The 17680-nt window shown below is 43.3% G+C and overlaps 1 protein-coding gene across 3 annotated transcripts in view; it reads right to left on the bottom strand.

Annotated features, from left to right (window-relative positions):
- The window catches only part of LOC119161161 (lysosomal alpha-mannosidase), a 218865-nt gene that overhangs the window by 21327 nt on the left and 179858 nt on the right, over nt 1–17680 (bottom strand). For all 3 annotated transcript variants that reach the window (XM_037413512.2, XM_075879813.1, XM_037413511.2), the window contains exons 19-23: nt 14260–14384; nt 12547–12648; nt 10607–10694; nt 2636–2722; nt 796–1026 (exon numbers count right to left, since the gene is read on the bottom strand). In XM_037413512.2, the coding sequence (XP_037269409.2) occupies nt 796–1026; nt 2636–2722; nt 10607–10694; nt 12547–12648; nt 14260–14384 (633 nt within the window). The remainder of the gene's footprint in view (nt 1–795; nt 1027–2635; nt 2723–10606; nt 10695–12546; nt 12649–14259; nt 14385–17680) is intronic.

The raw sequence follows: 17680 nt of genomic DNA, 5'->3' as shown, positions 1-17680 counted from the left end.
AGTCAAGCACAAAAAACGAGCCCTTAAGTATATATATATATATATATATATATATATATATATATATATATATGAGATATAACAGACAGTAATGCCAAGGAATGTACAGGGGAAGTTATTAGAACCAATGGAATGTAAATAAGAAGAAAGAAGAAAGAAAAGTGGATGAAAAAAATTACCAGCTGTGAGCAGCTGGTAATTTTTTCATCAATCAATCCCGCGACCTGCGGGTCAGCAACCGAGTACCTTAGCCACTAGACCACCATGGCCGGGCATGCGGATATGTACAGCTTGCCTGGGTATCTTGGCATTGGAGTTACTGCTATTATTAGTAGAACCACAAATGCACACTGTAAACTGCAAACCATGAATGCCAAGTGTAAACTGTAAGCTACGACACGTATGCTCAGCGCTATAGTCCTGCGTGTGAAGATGCACCAATAGATTCACATTGTAATTTGGCTTCTCTGCAGTGCGTTTTTGGTGCTCACGGGTGAATAAGTGAGACATAGAAAGCTTCACTTTACACCAATGTGCTCACAATACAAATGCGCTACATTGAGGCAGCTGCTTGCATTCCTGCAAGGTGTTTAAAAGAAAAAAAGAAGAGACCTGTAGGGCAACAAACTGTTGCAAAGGTCACCTTTTCAAGAACTACATCTACTCTTCCCCAGCATGCTCACTAAGAGAACAAACAACGATGTTCTATAATGTCAAACAGTGTCCAAAATATATACGCTTTTAAATACATAAAGCATGTAGCTAGCATTTCTGTGGTCATGCTGCTCCACTTACATTGGTTTTGTACTTGTACTTGTAGGGTTTGCGGCGTACACTCGAAAAGTGGAGAGTAGGAGCCGAATAGATAGCCTGGGCCAGAGGTCGGTGAATTTTCGCTGCTTCGTTCACGGAGCTTAGGGTGACCCGGTGCGTCCCACGCACCACCACACCCCGATCATCATAGTACGTCTCGTTGAGGGCCTCTTCAACGCCAAATGCGTCGTCATACAGCAGCCGCCGGTGAACCTACAGACAACAAACTTCCATGAGACAGAAATTGATTTTACGTTTCATACGGCCCACTCAACGTCCCCTGCTTAAAGTAGTTCTGGTGCATTCAAACTTAGCTCGAACTAATTCGTGATGGCGAATAATTCACAACAACCACCGTGCTAAAGGCATTAGTAAATGGCATTCAAATACGGAAACTTTTGAGAGTAGGGGTCCTTTTCACACTCGCTAGCCTAGATTCACAGTATTGATCTAAGTAATTGGTCAGACACACTGTCAACTAGCGGGCCGTAATTAGTGGAATGAGAAAAGTGATGTTAGAGCGAGTTCAGGTGTTTCTATTGCTTTTTAACTTCAACCGCAAATTAAGCCTGAAAGTGCGCACAAACAAAATACGCCACCACAAAGAAAAGTGCTCCTGAATGAGGTGGCGGAACACCGAGGTAAAGTTTCCTGCAAAGTTCGCATTGAAGGCACTCAATGTCAGTCAATCATGTACTCAATCGGATACATTAAATTGAAGCCATGAATATTTCGAGAAAGCACATACAGTTGCAACATGTTACGTGTCGTAACATGAACGCACAGAAGCTGAACCATCTGCCTTCTTTTATGGGGTATTCGGTTGGGCGTTTTCGAGCGCTCTGGAGGGCTCTGAAAAGTGGCTGCACCTTCAGTTGGTAGAATTCGAGCGCTCGAACTACTTTCGGCCGGTTCTTTCAGAGCGCTCCCAACTGCTCTCACTTAGAAGCGAGAGCGAGGCACGATCTGACCGGGAGAATGGATCACATGACACAAGCCTGCCAATCAAGGGGCTGCCAGTAGGTGAACCAAGTGGGGAGCGCGAGCGTGCATTTTGAAAGGGGACATTGCCGGGCGCGTAGTACTTCGTACATGTGAGTAGTTTGTGGCGTTTTCGAGCATGTGTGGGGCAAATTTACATCTACAAAGCCATAAATGCACAATGACGATTAACGAGGCGGCTGCCAAAGGCGGTGGAAATGTCAATGCTGTCGTTACTGCAGCTTGCAGACAGCCCCGTGATTTGCCTTGGTGATTGCAGCTGGGATGAGTACGATCACAAGATTTCTGTACTGAGTTCAGAAGGCTTTTGCTACATTCAGACACGATAGAGAGGGCAAAAGAAATAATATAGGAACAGTCAAACATGTCAGGGATATCTACTGAACTGATCGGCACTATTTGTTGACGCGGCGCAGGTGCAGCACTGTTTACCTGGCAGCTTTCCGAGCTCGCTGCACGATGGCGCTACAGGCAGGCTGCTCTGGGCGTTCTGAGATTGCGGATAAATTTGGTTGGTATGCTGCCTCTCACGCTCCAATTTCGAGCTCCCTCTGCATCTGGTGACTCCGAGTGAGAGAACCAGAGCAGCCAACCGAATACACCGTTAATAAACTCTGTATCTGTCTCAATCTCTGTGCCGCTATCCTATCTCTTCATCGTTCTCCCTCTCTTTTGTCACTGTGTCAAGACGCATAAAGCTGACAAAAAGAGAGAAACGAGCAGACATATAAGCTTTTTTATTTTTGTCACCCCTCCACACTATCGAAAAATCGAGCACAGTTCCGCATCGTCCACCGTTTGCAAAAACGTCAGCACTTACCATCAATTCTATGGAGCCATTTCGCAGGCTGCTGCCTCCCTGAGAGCGATCAGTGAGCACGGTGAACTGAAGGTCCCGATGGGGGTCCTAGGAAAGATGAGAGAAAAAAGACACACACACAGAGAGAATTTCGCAGCTTAAATAGAACAAACAAGAATTGTAAACATGAACACACTCCCCATGTACCAACGCAGTCCTCATCATATCTGTTCGTTCAATTATAACATCCTTAACATTTTGAATATCATAAATCTAATTTGCATGCTAATTTGTTTCTGTTCTGTTCTGTTTTAACTGTTTTGCTCTGGAGAGGTTGAGGTGCCTATTGCCTCGGCTATTCCATATCACAAAGTTCTGCAGCGAAAAGTAAAATAATAATACAGAACGGTACCCAAAATTTAACAATACGGAAAAAGAAAAAAAAACATAATAGCACACTGAAACCAGTAAAATATTATGCCAATACACAGTTTTATTCGCGCAGTTCACACAGTTAAAAACTATTTACACGCACACCTTACTATTCTACGGTCAGTATATACACGACCACATTTTATATACACCCATCTCTGGCTGTCTGTCATAGGCGCTTGTCCAGTCCGGTCTCCACTAAAAAGTCTGTCAGGAAGATTATTGCCTTTTTCTGGAGATGCATCTCAGGCCATGATCCAAGTAGTTTCTTTATTGTGAGGGGCCGTCTGTCCAAACTTGCTAATTTGTTCTTTAATTTTTCTCTTTCATTCGCGTATTTAACGCACTCCAAAAGAATATGGCGAACATTTTTTTCTGCATGACCACAATGGCATTCCGGTGAGTTGTATCAATGTATCTTGTGCAGGAAGCTGTTTGTGTATGCTACTTCCAATCGAAGACGGTGGATTTATGTCTCTAGGTGTCGGGGGAGGTCTGTAGCTATAGAAAATTTTCTGTGTGGATCAACTTCATAAAGTACCGTTTCCTTTGATTTAGGGCTCTCAAACCACTTCTCCATCGAACAATGGTTAGCTCCTTGCGATATAAAATGTCGAATATCCGCCCAAGACATAGGGATTGCGCAATCCCGTCCTTCCTTCAATGCTTTCTTCGCGAGGCTATCAGCCTCTTCATTTCCCTTTATTCCAATATGGCTGGGTATCCATTGGAATACGATGTTGTTACCCTGCGATGAGGCATATTCCACAGTTTCTGCAATACATTGTGCTATTTCATAATTTTTGTAAGGTGATCTCACATTTCTGATTAGCTGAAGAGCAGGTTTGCTATCAGTGCATATCACCCATTTCCGTGGCACAGGATTATCGCAGATAAGCCTAACTGCTTCAAAGATAGCCACCAATTCTGCTGTCGTCGATGAAGATTTGTGCGATAATTTGTACATCTTCTTTTTCTGAATTTCTGGTATAAAGACCGCACAGGCTCACGCTTCTTCAGTGCATGATCCGTCTGTATATATCTTCGTTTTTTCATTATGCATTACATGAAACTTATGAAGTACCAACTGTGCCGCTACTAAAGGTGCCATGTCTGCTTTCTTCTCTATGCCGTCTATTTCACGGACAACGTTGAGAAGTGGCAGCATCCAAGGTGGTTTCGAAGGTTTCCATTGTTTAAATTCTGGTACCACTGCTTGAAATGATGATATATATCCTGTAGTCTCGTTGCCGTCCTTTGTGTTAGTGCACCAGATAAAAAATTACTTTCATGTTGCGTGAAAATTCTAAATAAATTTCGAGATGTTTCTTTAGTTTGGAGTACTGCCAAAGGTGGCTCTCGAGCCTCCGCATACACTAAAGCACTGGAAGTTGACCGCGGTAAACCCAGACATACCCTCCAGCTCCTTGCCAATGACAAGTGAAGTCTCCTTTCGATGGAGGCTGGAAGTCCGTGAAGCAGAGGCAGTGAGTAAGTTACGATGGGGCGTATCTAGGCAACATGTAGGGCTAATAACGACTCTGTAGTACCACCCCATTTCGCCCCGCGTAGATGCCGGAGGATTCGAATGGCCTGATTCACTTTTTGTTCAAGGGACTGGACATGAGGCAACCATGTTAGTCTCCGGTCTAAAATTACTTCGAAGAATTTATGAGTTTTAACCATTTAAATAGGCTGATTTTGCAGAATAATCTGGAAATTTCCAGGTCTTTTTAATGTAAACGGAAGTATGGCTGTTTTAGCCAGACTCAGTGCCACACCTCTTTTTTTTAGAAAACGGTATACATAATCCAATCCTTCTTGTAGAGTTTGTTGTACATCCAAAAACGATGAACCAGATGTCCATATACTTATATCATCAGCATATACGGAACATCTGATGTTAGGTGGATGATTATACGGGGGCTGTGCCATGACTGCATTAAAGAGAGTAGGGCTTAGCACGCTGCCCTGCGGCACTCCTTGCTTGACGACATGTTCTGACGTTGGGCCCTCCAGCGTAACTACAAAAATTTTGCGCTGATTCAGGAAGTCAGCGATCCAACGCAGTATCCTGCCCTTGAATCCCTGTAAGGCCAGGCCTTCCAGAACGTGAACGTGACTCACTGTGTCGTATGCTCGGTGGACATCAAGGAATAGAGCGACAATGATGTTTCCTTGCGTTCGTTGGTGTTCCACATCTGTGACCAAATCCAGAATGCAGTTCATTGTGCATCTACCTCTTCTGAAGCTGGCTATGCTTTATTGTACTAGTTTTTTCATGTCTTGCCACCATAAAATTCGTTCATTGATCATTCTTTCTATCACTTTTGAAAAACAACTTGTCAAACTAACCGGCCTAAACAAGTCCAACTGCATAGGGCTCTTCCTTGGCTTTAGCAACAGTGCTACTTTTGATATATTCCAACTTTCCGGAACTTTTTATTCTTGCCAATTTTTATTATAGATGTCCAACAGGTGATCCACTGCTAGGGGGCCGTATAGACCAGACGCGTCTCGCATGGGCTCCTGCTTTTCGTGCTTTTTAAACCGAAACAAGGCCAGTGACGAACCCAAGAGTTTCGCAACCTCAGCCGCCAAGACACGAGGAATCGGCGGACACCAGCTTCTTTTGGGTGAGTGCATCCTGTCTCAAGATATAAGACTTAATTCCCGACAAGCGCGCGTCCAGTTTATTAAGCCTAACGCCAAGTTCGTTCCTGAGCAAAGCCGCGCGGCGCGTGCACAACGCGCTCAGGCGTTCCTGACGGCACGGCGCGAGCGCTCGCGCTCGCCGTTGCGAAAAGCTTAGAATGAGCAGAGACGCAGCCGCAGCAAGCGAAATGCAAAAAAACCAGCAAGACGAAGAAAATACAATGCAAACTGACCCAGTGGAGGCAAACAAAACAACAGAAAACTCGTGGACCTATGACGCTGGCAGTGGCAGAACAATTGCAACGGAAAGCACTTGGATCACGAGAAATAAGAAAGACAAGAAGGCTGTCGCCAATCCAAGGTCACCGGCCAACCAACCCACAGAGCAGCCACCTATCAATGAGCAGACGCTAAAGTCATCACCAACGCAGCAACAACGCAGGCCCAAGATGCCACCTCTGCCGCTCGATGACTTCAAGATCGTCTACCGCCCGCAAGCAGGTCTTGACCTCGCCAAATGGAACACCGTCGCTGTCACGCATGCCATCGGCAGAGTGAGTGGACTATCACAGCAAGACTTTAACGACAAAATACGCGTACAAGTCCAGAGAATGAAAAACCTAATCATCGCAAGCACCGCCGCCAAAGAAGACGCCAAGAAGCTGGTAAGCATCCAGAAAATACAGCTTGGAGGAAATTTTTACACTGTGAACGGCAACATCAGAACACCGGACGATGTCTCCAGAGGCGTCATCAGTGGCTTGATACCCGGTACGAGCACCACAGAACTCATGGCTGGAATTCGCGCACCGGCAAGATACACAGTTCTTCACGCCCGAATGCTAGGCCAATCGACCGCGGCAGTCGTCTTCTTTGAAGGACCGCACGTTCCCTACTACATAATTTTCCAGAGCGTAGACTTCCACTGCAGACCATATCGTAAATCAGCGCAGTATTGCCGAGCTTGTGGCAATACGGGTCACCACCAGGACGTCTGTCCGAAACCTATCCCGGATTTCTGCTATAAATGTGGCAAACCGGACAAACGCAGGGACATGAATGCGCACCCATCTGCAAGATCTGCGGGGAAGGACACGAAACAGCAAGTAAAGAATGCAAAAGGAGACTAAAGCCAAGTCCACCACCCTTCAACGTAAGACAACAGCGCCTCAACAGGCTTCAAGAAATAGACAACAACTGGAACGCCAGCGGAGAAGAGTTCCCTGAGGTTAGCATATCGGCCGCTACCTCTAACAGTAACAATGAAGGCCGCGTCTCCACGCGCAGGAGTTCCAAGTCAAAATTGCGTTCAAGTTCGCGCTCCCACTCTCGCGCGCGTTCCGTCTCTGCGCGCAGTAGATCCAAATCAATACTGCGTTCCAGTTCGCGCTCCCGCTCTCGCACGCGCTCGCGTTCCGTTAAACGTGCGAGCTACGCTGCCATGGCAAGTGGATCTAATGACCGCAGCAGCTTAACCTCCTCGAAGTCGGACACCTCATCCATACAGGGTCTCGAAGATAGACTGAAAACCAGCAAGAAAAGCTCCAGAATCAGCACAGCCAACTGCAAAGCCAACAAAGTCTCATAAATAAACTGCTTCAGAGTCAAAAACGACAACAAGAGCTCATTGGCAAACTACTTGAAAGGAAGGAAGGAAGGAAGGAAAATAGAGGGAAAAGAAAGGCAAGGAGGTTAACCAGCCTATAGGCAGCCGGTTTGCTACCCTGCGCATGGGAGAGGGATGGGGGAGATAAAAGAGAGCGGAGAGGGAAGATAGAAACAGCACATTCGGCAGCACACGCGCGCACACTCAGTCATAGTCCAGTCTTGTGTTTCGCGGTGTGTGACATTGCTGTTACAGTCGCTTGTTCAAGTCGGTGTCGCGTAGGAATTTCAACAGAGCCTTCGTCGCCTTCTAACAACAAAAACTTTGGGCTTTGATATTGCACTCAGTGATCAAGAAAATAATATCCACATAACATCATGCAAGTGTCAATGTAATTCGATTCAGTTACATCCTAACAATATGACCATCGCAATGCTTCACTAGGCTGAAATCGAAAGCAAAGTTCCAGGGCATAGAATACGGACATTACTGTGATTTCACTTAAGCTTACGATGCAACACTTCTGTGGCTGAATCCTTTAAGCTTCTTAGCTGCACTGCTTGGAATGCATTTCCAGTACAAATGTGAATAAGAAAGACAGGTAAAACGACCATGAGACCCGTGTCCTTACTATTCTGGTACTTTTCAGTGTGTATGTACTTTGTTACATTTATCATATACCCCGGAGATTCATTAAAATTTGGAAAGCTTCTTCTGGCTTTTCTTTTTTTCGTAAATGATATTCATCGTTTACTCAACACTTCTGCTTACAAAACAGTAAAACCTTGTTGATTCGATGTCACTGGGACCATGAGAAATCTGTGAATCAGGCTGATTTTTGAATTAACGGAACATACAAAAAGTTGGATGCAAAAAACCTAAAATTATTCAAAGTATAAACAGGGCTGGTCCTTTGTTGTGCTGGCTAGTTTACGGCTCCATGGGTTACATTTTCCAGTATTACAAGGTCACAGGTTTGCCACAAACATGGAGGAACACTGAGACTCGCTACTACAATTGCCAAAAAAAAGGAAAAAAAAAGAAGTCCCGGGAGCAGAGCACAGACCGAAAGGAAGCACGTTAAATTCGAAAATGCTGCCTGCATCTTCCCATGGGGGGACCACGAATAATTGTATCGCAGAGTAGTAGAGGTATCACGTGAATGTTGTGTAATTGGGTATTGTTTGGGAATGTTTGATTGTTATTTCACTTTTATCATTCTTATTTATTGAATGAAGGAGCAGCATTGCCTTCAACATCGAGTGAAAGCCAAGTAAAAACGCCCTTGACTGAATTACTAACGCGCGATTCAGTGCCTACATATACGAGGTGGCCAGTCAACGGTTGTCTAGCGCAAGCACTCTTTTTTTTTAATAGCAGACACTGCCTGCGTCGGCCTTGCGAGGTGAGCGAGAAAGGGAGGGGAGCGGCAGTTTTGCGGGTGTCTTCCTGCGCCGGCACGAGACGCAAGCTTGCAGAGTAAGGGTGTGGATGGCGCCACCGCCGACGTCGAAGCGCGAGATCGTGCGACTAATAAATTCTCTGCATATTTAAAAGAAGACGTCGTAATCAACTTAAATGCGCACCTGCAAAAGATAAGACGTCTTCATTGCAATACAGTACTGACACGTGGGCAGCGTGTCACCTGCTCCTCGATGGATCAGTGCATCATTCATTGATTGATATGTGGAGTTGAAAGTCACAAAGCCACCATTAAATTATGAGAGACGCCGTAGTGGAGGGCTCCACAAATTTCGACCACCCGACGTGCACCTGAGCCTGAGCACACGGGCCTACAGCATTTTCGTCTCCGTTGAAAATGCAGCTGCCGCAGCCGGGATTCGGTCCGCAGCCGAGTACATTAGCCACTAGACCACCACGGTGGGGTAGATCAGTACATCATGACGCGGCTATTAGCCCATTCCTTTCAGTAAAATATTGAGAGTGACGAAACTCGCACTATTTTGGCTGGTAAACATTATATTGAAGTTTCAGAAGTAGGCGTAGCAGGAAAGATCTCTGCCAGCAGTGCAAATGCGCAAACTGCTGGAGTAACCAGCCCTCAAAGTTTTGCATACATCGCGAATTCTGCCAGACTGTCCTTCAATAATGGATCTTATTTATATTCCCAGAAAGAATGGGCAAATCGTGACGCGCTGGTGTTGAGAGAAACATGCAATATGCTGCCCGCGCGTCACTCCTGTATTGCAGTAAAACACGTCTGGGTTTCCGGAGGCGCACTTTTCAGTTGGTCACGAGAGCGGTTTTTTTTTCACAGTTTAATTTTCGTGCTGGCAGTATCGAGACTGCGATACTTCAGCTTCCGTTCAGTAGTATTGCTACAGTACATTGCCTAGTGGTTCTTAAGGGTTGTCGTTTTCACGGTTTTGCGGCGAATTTGGGATCGGGAATTCGTACACTGCACCCAAAGTTTTGGAATTTACCGGGCTGATGCTGACCACCCCTTCACATTATCCACTCAAACTTACATCGCGAACGACGGGACCTCTGAAATGCTTCGAATAAGTGGAACTTCTAAATAACGAAGTTCGAATTCATGACGTCTTACTGTGTATCCAGCGACAAAATAGAATGGGGATCAGCTCGCACAAGCAATTATAGATTAAGGAGATTCTAGTAACTGTGCATAGACCCCGTTCTTTCTTTGCCATCTTTAAGTCATCAGCTAAGCTTCATCTACAAACCTGCAATATTATGCAAGGACTCATGGCCAGTATGCATTGGAAAGTTCTAAAACCACAGAAGTGCTTGCAAAGGCACTAGTTTGTCAACCTAGATGAGAATTTCAATTAGGTGAGAACATGCCTGCAGGAATTTCTTGTAAATTTGTAATACGTATACAAGTGAAGAGCATATATCAGTATAACAATTTACACCAACAAGTACAAAAAATATCTAAGGAGTACGATTGATCACTACGTGAGAATACTCATGTTTGTTTTGACAATGATAACATAAAATTTTACGTTTGTTGTGTATGTGTGCATAGAGCACATTCTGTAGGTGCAGCGCTTATGCCATGCAGACACAGAAAGGCCAGAATATGTGGACGTTTATGGCTTTTTCTTTTTATCTATTCCCGCGTCAGAGCAATGCTATATCACATGACTAACTAGACCAAAAGCCTCCGCTGTTGAGCCCACTTCGACTCGCCCTAACTAAGGAGATCTTTAGCAATCAAATGTGTTTATGGCCCTCGACAAAGTGTCATGCATATGCATGGGGTCATTAGTACAAATTCATTTTGTCACACCTTTAGTAATTACCCATGAACTTACTCTTATGAAGATCCTGCTGTTGACAGGGTAATAGTTTCCAGCCACTGGCTCTTTTATATAAACACTCCAGGTCGGCCTGAAATTTAGGCTGAAAGTAACGAAAGTTAACTGTTGGCTCACCGAAAAGGGTGTGAAACAACCTTGCTTTGACAGCGAAAAAATCAGCCTCCTTTTTGCATTACAAAGCCATAGAAGCATCATCATAAACATGCGTTTTGAAAGGCAACCGTTCAAGCATTCAGTGAGATGACAATATTACCACGCAGCCTACTGTTCGTCTTGTATTATTTGCGGAAAAGAAAAAGAAATCCCAGAAGAGGCAGGGAGGCTAACACCTTTTTTTAAGTAGCATGAAAGCTGTTTCCATAAAGCGCTCAAATATGTGAGGGTGGTAGCACTGCTTGGCTTGGCAGAATCGAACGAGCCACTTGCACAGCTTCCAGACAAAGAAACAATAGGCTGTCAAATAAGTGCGCTAGCCACCACTTCAGGACTGACAGACTTGACCCAATTCATTGCACCCCACCAAACAAATAAGCAGTTTAATACGACACTGCGAAACGCGTTGCGGAGAAAGGGAAACATAATTTTTTCTTTGCTTGAGACTTTGTTACCGCTGTTGGGCCACATTCAATAAAAAGCACCAGAGTCGACTGGAACATTATCTGACAAATAATTCTACAGTTGGTCCTCTCTCTGAATACAGTCTCTGTGAATATATAAGGAACCCATTGAATCATGCACAGTACTCAGGCCCTGCAACATCTTTGTAAGTAATCATGTAATGTCTACATTAAAAATGCTCACTGGTTTTTAAATCGACTACCGCAAAAAATTTTAGAATCCATCAAGTACGAACGGAGTTACTGGTGTTTGGCGCGCGCTTTAAGCCCTTTCTCTCTCCTTTTGTACCAGTGATGGAGTTTGCATACATGGAGAATTCCGCCAAACTGTCCTTTATTATTTATTTATATTCCCGGAAAGAATGATCAGATCATGACGTGCTGACGATGCGAAAAGCATGCGACATGCTGCCCAGGCGTCACCAGTGGGCTGCAGTGAAGCTCATTTTGTTATTCGAAGGCGCATATTTTAGCTCACCACGAGACCTTTTTCTTTAGTTTTATTTTTCATGCTGGAAGTATCGAGGCGGCGGTTATAGCTACGAAGGAAGGTGGATAAGATGGGGCAAGGAGATGCGTCACCTCGTCGGCACCCATCTTGACCTTGAGGCTAGATTGCATTTTTTCACTTTTTCTTCGAACGTGTGCCTCGTCTTAACCGTGATCGTGAGTGAGCGTGCAAGAATGTAGTGGCATCTTACGGCAACTGCACTAACTGCGCAGCTCGCGATGTTCAAATCAGCCAACGGTCATTCACTTTGGATATATGACGCAGTAATTTGGGTACATGACATCGTTCAAACGAAGAAGAGATAGTGATTTCTAGTTGACCTTTCGAGTTGATTGTGAATTCTAAGCCGCCTGTTCCACTATCATGTTAGAGTCGCGTGTTCTCAGGGGCTTCGACTATACTAGTCGGCAGCGTCTCCTGGCCGTGCGCAAAAAGTGTTGCTGGGTTCTTTTAAATGTGATCAAGTATTTCTCTATGAGACATTTTTTTTCAATATCACATTTCAAGCTACATTCTTCTATCACTTTAATTCTGTTTAATAACCAACAAACATCAATCGTAAAATGTTGGCATTACTTAAGCAACAGTAAATACCAGCTGCAGTATCATGGGCGGTAAATCAATTTTAAGAAAAGTGGCAACCAGCACTTCATGTTTTATTTATTTTTCTTTTCTTCTGCATCATACCTGTGAAATCATACCTGTGTGTCATCTGCTTACAAGTGACGCTTTTCAGCAAAGGTTTACAAAATTGATGATAGTTAAGACAAAAGAGAGGAAGAAAAATACACGTATCCGATGCTTACCTTCGCTGAAGAATTTCTCTTCCATTGGCGTCTGTATAAAAGACTCCGTTATTCTGGAAATCAGTGTCGAACCGCGTAATGATTTCCTTTCCAATCTCATCTCTGTATCAAGAAAAGGAGTAAGACCAGAAGTTGTAAAATCATCACAAAAGAAACTGTGCAAGAGTGAAGGATAAAACTACACTGTAATTATTTTTTAGAAACAAGTCAGACCGGCTGCAGCTAGTGTTACAGCCGTTATGGTGCCTAGAGGCCCCTGTGCTTACATTAAGGTGCATGTTAAAGAACCCCTGCAGATAGCCGCAATTTCCGGAAGTATTCACAATATCCCACCTCTGAAAATTATATCGTTTTTCATAAATGTAAAACCCTCGCTATTATTGTATTAAAAACAAGTCAGGGGGCAACATGAATGAAAATCTCATGAATTTTGTGATTTGAGACTATCCAGATATATCACTGCATGTGTCTATAGTGCTAGCGATCCCTTTTCATAATCTTTCAAATCAGAGGCTATCCTTATAGGACCCACAACTACAATTAAATTTTGTGAATTTAAAGAAATTCTCTATTTAAAGTATTTACATTTTATCATTAGCAGATAACTAAGGGTATGTAACTCTATTTTACACTACAGATATCTAATACCTAAAAGAATTGACAGCAAGAGGAAGGTTTGGCTTTGCACTTGGACATATATGCTATCAATACACAGGGTGCAGAAAAATTTCGAGCATTTTTCAAACTTATAGCGCACCCGCTAGGGTGGCCTAGAAGCTAAGGCATTTGGCTTCTGACCCGCAAGTCGCGGGATCGAATCTCCAGCCACGGCTGCTGCATTTTCAAGGGAGGCGAAAATGCTTGAGGCCCTTGTGCTTAGATTTAGGTGCAAGTTCAAGAACCTGAGGTGGTCAAATTCCAAAGCTCTTCACTACAGCATTTCTCTTAATCATATGCTAGCTTTGAGACATTAAACCCTCCCCAATTGTTAACTGTTAAACCCTCCCCAATTTAATTATTATAGCCTTTAGCATGCAACGTAGGGTCTGCAGTGGTGCCTATAGTCGAGAACAAATTTAGGAGACAGCAAAATTTCCTCATCAAAGACAGATCCACACAACGCTACAAAGATCAGCGACGCTCTAGACTGACGTCATAAGCCGGACAATCAGTGAACCCACCATCGGAGAACTTCGCCGAGTGCGTCAGTGGGACTATTTACCTATTGGCCGAACCATCGGCTTCTGCGCTTAGGGAATCGGTGTTAATTTGTCGCAGGTCACAAGATCAAATGCAGGCCGTGGCAGCCACTTTTTCGATGGAGCGGAAAATGCTAGAGGCCCATGTATACTTAGACATAGGTGCACGCTAAAGAACACCAGATAGGTGAAATTTCTGGACCCCACCACCGCAGCCTCTCCGGTAATTATATGGTGGTTTTGGAATGTTAAACCCCATCAATTATTATTACTTCTCAACCTGTATTCGACTACAGATGTCCTTGTTCTTGAAATGGCGAGCTGCAGAATGAAATCATTTATGTAAGAAACCACACAGAGCCCTTTAGTTTAATATGCTCAAGCTTGATTTCCAACCTTCCATTTGTCGCCTCAGAAGGCAACTGTCGTTCCGCTCACAAACCTCGTTTCGGTCATTATAAAAAGTGCGAAGGATAGCAATGTAAATGACAAGCCACCTTCTGGGTTTACTTACGCCACAGGAATTGAGCCAACGACCCAGTCAAACTCGACGAAATCTGCATCGTCGTAGACTCGTATCACTTGCGTCAGCCAATCCGAGAACCTTTGGTGCACTTCTTGGACAAGCGAACCATTTTTCTAGGGTGAAAATGAAGTCGCCGTGACTTTCACTTAGTTGCCCCATCACGAGGAAGGCAAGTCAAATATGTTTACATCATTCTCTGGTCGGTCACAATGCAGTAATATTTATTTATTTACTTATTCAAAATACCTTACAATCCCAACAGGGCATTGTGTAAGTGGAGCATAAAAAGAATACACACACGAATTGATACAATTTACATACAAACAATAACATGAACTAATTGTCAATTATTATACAAGTCTTAACAGGAATAACAATTGTATCATTACCTCATTATTGAGTGATTAATACGACTGACATTAACCACATATGTTATCAATTACGCTGAAAGAAACCCCTAAGCAAGGAAGGCACTTGTTAAATGTTAATGCTCAGATATGACAAGAAATCTCAAAGGGTATGTATATCAACAAACAAATGAGCTAAGTACCACATCATGCAAGCGCAATATTTTTCTCAAAACTTATTACAGTGAAGCCATGCATTCTTTAGTTATATTCTTCAAGAGCAAACCAACGTAAAACACCATTAAAGACTACCGTTATAATGCACTCTACGAGATACATGGTACCAGTGCCCATGAGGTTAGAAATCAAGGAAAAGTGTGAAAAAAACCCGAACCGACATAAACGTACAAAGTACTCACGCATTTATCTCAAGCCACACTTGTTCAAGTAATTGTCACAAATATAGTAAAACTTTACATGCTATATTTCTTTCTTATCTTTTTACCTCTAATTCTTTGCACAAGGCCAGGGGCCCAATGCCGAAGCTAGCGTCGTGCCAATTATGCAGGGTTTCCTAGAGATTTCACAATCAGTTTTTAAAACAGTTAAAAAAGATAATTTGCTGTAGAAAAATCAATTAAAGTGCATATCAGCAATAACCTTACATAATTAAAGTCAGTATTTTTTTCATGACAGAGTGCCATCAAAATGATTCACTTTAGTTTCTCAAACTTTTTATGATTATTTAAATTGCAAACAAGTCAACTTTAAGTTGTACACCACCTTAAAAACCTCACAATCCAGAATTTACTTCATGTTAAAATCTTCCTGGTTGTCTTTCTTGACAAATAAAAAACCTGTGTAGCATGCGTCATCAATCTTTGCGGGGAGACCCTAACTCCAACCTGCAGTGTAAGATAGCTGTTCATTACGCCAAGACACTTTCGAAACGCGATCGACCAGATGAAGTAACAACGCCGCGCGCTCATTGGTCCGCTGACCCCAGCAGATATTTACCGACAGGACGACGCAACTTGAAGACAAAAATGTGTTGCTATAGCCAGCAACACTTCGTGGGAAATTTAAACTTTCTAGTCAGCAAGCGCAGCCATGGCTTGTTAGGGAACCATTAGGAACTAAAGCTGGAAGTGTACACACTCTCAGCACGTCGAGTTTGTACACTTCCAATTTTAATTCAAGTCGTGACCAGGTTAGTTACCAAAGCAATGTCACATGCGATAGATATCCGGTGCCATTGCCAGGCCAACAGGCACGTGCCGTTATAACTTTATCTGGTCAAACGCACCTTGCAAGCAAGCCGAGAAGTTGTGCCCTAAACCTAACCCCTTCATGAAAACAAATGGAGGGGAGAGGGGGTTTATGGTTTGAAAATTTGTTGGTCTTGTTCTAAGCCAGGAACGCCACATTACACAAGTGACATGCGGAAAAGTATCATACGATTTGGAAGGGGCTTTTAGTAGTAGTCTTTAGACGCAGCACAGTTTCTTCAATGACTGATGCCTGTAACACCACATACTTTGAGTACTAATATGGTCGCTGATGTCTAAAAAGTTACTGTCCAAATTATATGGAATACAATATGACGTCTCTGCAACCGTAAAATGTCAAACATATTCTTTTTTTCCTGTTTTACGAATCTCATGGTCACCATCTTGGTGGATCCACATTTGAATCCTCAGACTGTCAAGCAATTTGACAGGCGTGGCTACTTCTAATGATCTCATCATTGTTTGCTGAGTGAGGAGAGAAAGTAACTTTTGTTGAAATAGCAGTGCTCATATTCACTGTGCATGATTTAGGGAATGTTGAATGGCTTGCACATATTGTTTTCTGAATCTAAGCCTTCTTTCTCAAGCTGCTCTAAATTCAGTATTTCGTGATAAAGAATTGTTATTTTCTCTTGTCTTGTTCCAAATATTGGTTTTAGTGCTAAAAGTAACATTTCGCTGCTCCTGAAATTCTTTCTAATTTTATTACGGCTGTTTCACCCCTGGTATAGCGAAAAATTAGAGCAGTGGTAACAGAAGGGAGATGGTACATGTACAGTAACGTATGCTGTCGGGCTAGTTGGTGTATAGCTGTGTAAAAGATTGTTGGCGCAAACTTGACAGAAGAAGAAAGAGACACAGAAAAGCGCGAACTCGCAGCTGACTTTTATTAAAGTGTAGCTCATCTTCTGAAACCCTCACGCATGCGTACAAACACTCAAAAAGCACAAACAACTATCACCACAACCTATCATTGCAAGGTGTGCTCGTATCAACCATTACGGAAGAGCACGAGAATCTTGTGAGAAACAAAGACAAGGTTGCACGTGAATTGGCATAGACAGTGTACATTAGGCAATTTGGTGAATAGTGTACCAGTGTCCCGTTCTTGTCTATATTTCACAATGAGTTAGCGTTTTTATCTGATAGGTTGTGATGATGGTTGTCCTTTTCGTGTGTTTGTACGCATGCATGAGGGTTTCAAAAGTTGAGCTACGGTGTATAAAAGTCAGTTGCAATTGTGCGCTTCTCAATGTTGCTTCTTTTGTGTTTTTTCATGTTTGCGCCAACAATGTGTTACATAGATAACATGCAGCATGGGAGAAAAAAGGCAAAATGATTATAGATGAGGAGCAGTTAAACAAGAAACAGATAGGTGTTTATGTAGTTACAGAAACACACTGTAGAGACTTGGAAGAGCCATCAAAAATTGGCACTTAAATCTGGCAAGGATGCAACAGGATCGTATTGGAAAAGAAAGGTGGGGGAATTGGAATGCTAATCCATAGCAAAGCCAAATTGGATAGTGAAGCAACTGTATTCAGAGCACCTCTGTATTTCGGGCACAGTACGTAAAAAAAAAGCATGACTGGCAGGGGTAGCTTACTTGTGGATGGGGAATAAGTGCAGAGAAAAGAATCTAGAGATAGTGAATTTCATTGGCACGGATAATAAAGAATTGGGTCATGGAGCAGCAATAATCTTTCTAGGAGACATGAATGCTCACATACATGACCTTGATGTATATTAAGACAACAACGACAAGATATTGCT

Source organism: Rhipicephalus microplus, chromosome X, assembly GCF_043290135.1.
Source record: "Rhipicephalus microplus isolate Deutch F79 chromosome X, USDA_Rmic, whole genome shotgun sequence".
In the NCBI taxonomy this organism is placed as follows: Eukaryota; Metazoa; Arthropoda; class Arachnida; order Ixodida; family Ixodidae; genus Rhipicephalus; species Rhipicephalus microplus.
This window is presented reverse-complemented; position numbering and strand designations above follow the sequence as displayed.